Source organism: Eimeria maxima, genomic scaffold (genome assembly GCF_000499605.1).
Source record: "Eimeria maxima Weybridge genomic scaffold, Emw_scaff1420, whole genome shotgun sequence".
Lineage (NCBI taxonomy): Eukaryota > Apicomplexa > Conoidasida > Eucoccidiorida > Eimeriidae > Eimeria > Eimeria maxima.
Window position 1 is genome coordinate 6121 of NW_013563502.1, and position 1957 is coordinate 8077.

At 41.4% G+C, this 1957-nt stretch overlaps 1 protein-coding gene across 1 annotated transcript; it reads left to right on the forward strand.

The window, feature by feature from the left end:
- Positions 1 to 506: 506 nt before the first annotated feature.
- Positions 507 to 1878, forward strand: EMWEY_00052460 (3'-5' exoribonuclease csl4, putative; the record flags this gene model as incomplete). Its single annotated transcript, XM_013477526.1, has 4 exons — positions 507 to 572; positions 1226 to 1314; positions 1510 to 1594; positions 1809 to 1878. Coding segments are annotated over 4 exons (310 nt in total), but the record flags the coding sequence as incomplete, so codon positions are not given.
- Positions 1879 to 1957: the final 79 nt, after the last annotated feature.

Genomic DNA, 1957 nt, shown 5'->3' on the forward strand with positions numbered 1-1957 from the left:
AACCCTAGGACACAAGGGGGGCCCTATGTGTGCCTTCCCCTTTATCCCCCTCTTCTTTGCTCTAACACTTAAACAAAAAACTCTAAGTACTGAATATTGAACTATAAACCCTAAACCCTAAACCCTAAACCCTAAAGGAAGTATGCATGTATTGCCTGTTGTATGGGGCTTCGAGAGGGGCCCCCTACTGGGGGCCCCCTGCTGACGAGGGTTTGCTGATTAAGGGAGAAGAAGAGGGAAGTTTTCTCTATTATTTATTTTATTTTTTATATTATTATTAATTAGTGTTTATTTATATTTTATTTTAACCCTTACGTTGTCCGGTACCCTTCTCCTCCTCTCCTCTTTCCCCCCCCCTAAACCCTAAACCCTAAACCCTAAACCCTAAACCCTCGTGATGTCAATTGGTGATTAATGATTCGTGGATCTAAAACGAGTACCTTTGATGTCCTAAGAATCCACCTACAAATTCCTAAACCCTAAACCCTAAACCCTAAACCCTCGTGATGTCGATAATTCGTACACCTGGTGAATTATTAGGGTCTGCAGCAGACTATGAGGCAGGAGAAGGAGTAATAAATATAAGAGGAACCCTTCGTGCCTCTGCATTAGGCAAACAAATTATTACTCAACCCTCTAAACCAAATGTAATATCAAGCCCCAAATTCCCCGGCATGCATGCACGTATATGTATGCATGCATGCATGTATATGTGTATAATGCATGCATGCATGCATGCATGCATGCATTACCCCATCGCTATGCACTGTCTGTATCCTTATGCATGTAATTATGTATGTATATATATATGTATATGTATATATATGCATATATTTATATTTACCTGTTTATTTAGTTACATATACATATATATACATATAAGTATAAATACATACGTATATACTTGCTTGTACAAAAAACCCTAAACCCTAAACCCTAAACCCTTTTTGTTGTTTATTCTTTTTAGGGTTTGGCGGTCATCTCCGTCGTTCGCGCCTACAAGAGTTGCGTTACGGTGGCTAGGGTTGGTTCTCTTGTCTTAGGCCAGGTAAACCCTAAACCCTAGGAAACCCTAAACCCTAAACCCTAGGAATTCATAGGCAGCTGCAGGCATCTTCCCTATAATCCACACAGGATCGTAAACCTTGTTGCAAGCCCTGCTTCTGAGGGTTTAGGGTTTCGGATCTAGGGTTTAGGGTTTAGGGTTTAGGGTTTGTGTATACAGATAACAGCCCTAAATAGGATGTTAGCTGAAGTTGCTGTCTTGGCTGTTGATGGTCATGTCCTCCCTGAGCCATTCAAGGGAGCCATCAGGTAAGGGTTTAGGGTTTAGGGTTTAGGGTTTAGGGTTTGGGCTATCCGTGGCGAGTTACTTAGCGGCATACCAGACCTCAGTCTATACTGGTTTGGGAGGTTTAGGGATTAGGGTTTAGGGTTTGGGGATTTATGGGGTTAGGGTTAGGGTTTGGGAATTAGGGTTTAGGGTTTAGGGTTTAGGGTTTGTTATAGGGCACAAGACGTAAGGGAGACAGTTACTGAGGACTTTGATATGGCGGAGTGTTTTCAGCCATCAGACGTTGTGCGTGCAGAAGTGGTAAACCCTAAACCCTAAACCCTTATAAACCCTTATAAACCCTTATAAACCCTTATAAACCCTTATCCTGTATATCTTGATCCTCTATCTAGTGTTTATATGTCTAAGTCCTTGTGTGCAACATTTTATATAATAGTTTGTATAATTCCCTCCAAAAAAAAGGGTTTAGGGTTTAGGGTTTAGGGTTTAGGGTTTAGGGTTTGTGTGGTTTCAGCTATCTGTAGACGGTCGTGTATATCTATTAGGAACAGCAGCAGAAGAATTTGGTGTTTTATGCGCGGATAGTAAGAGAGGAGGAGCACTACAACCTGTCTCTTCTTCCTTAATGAGGTGTAGTGTTACTGGACAATTAGAGAGAAGGTA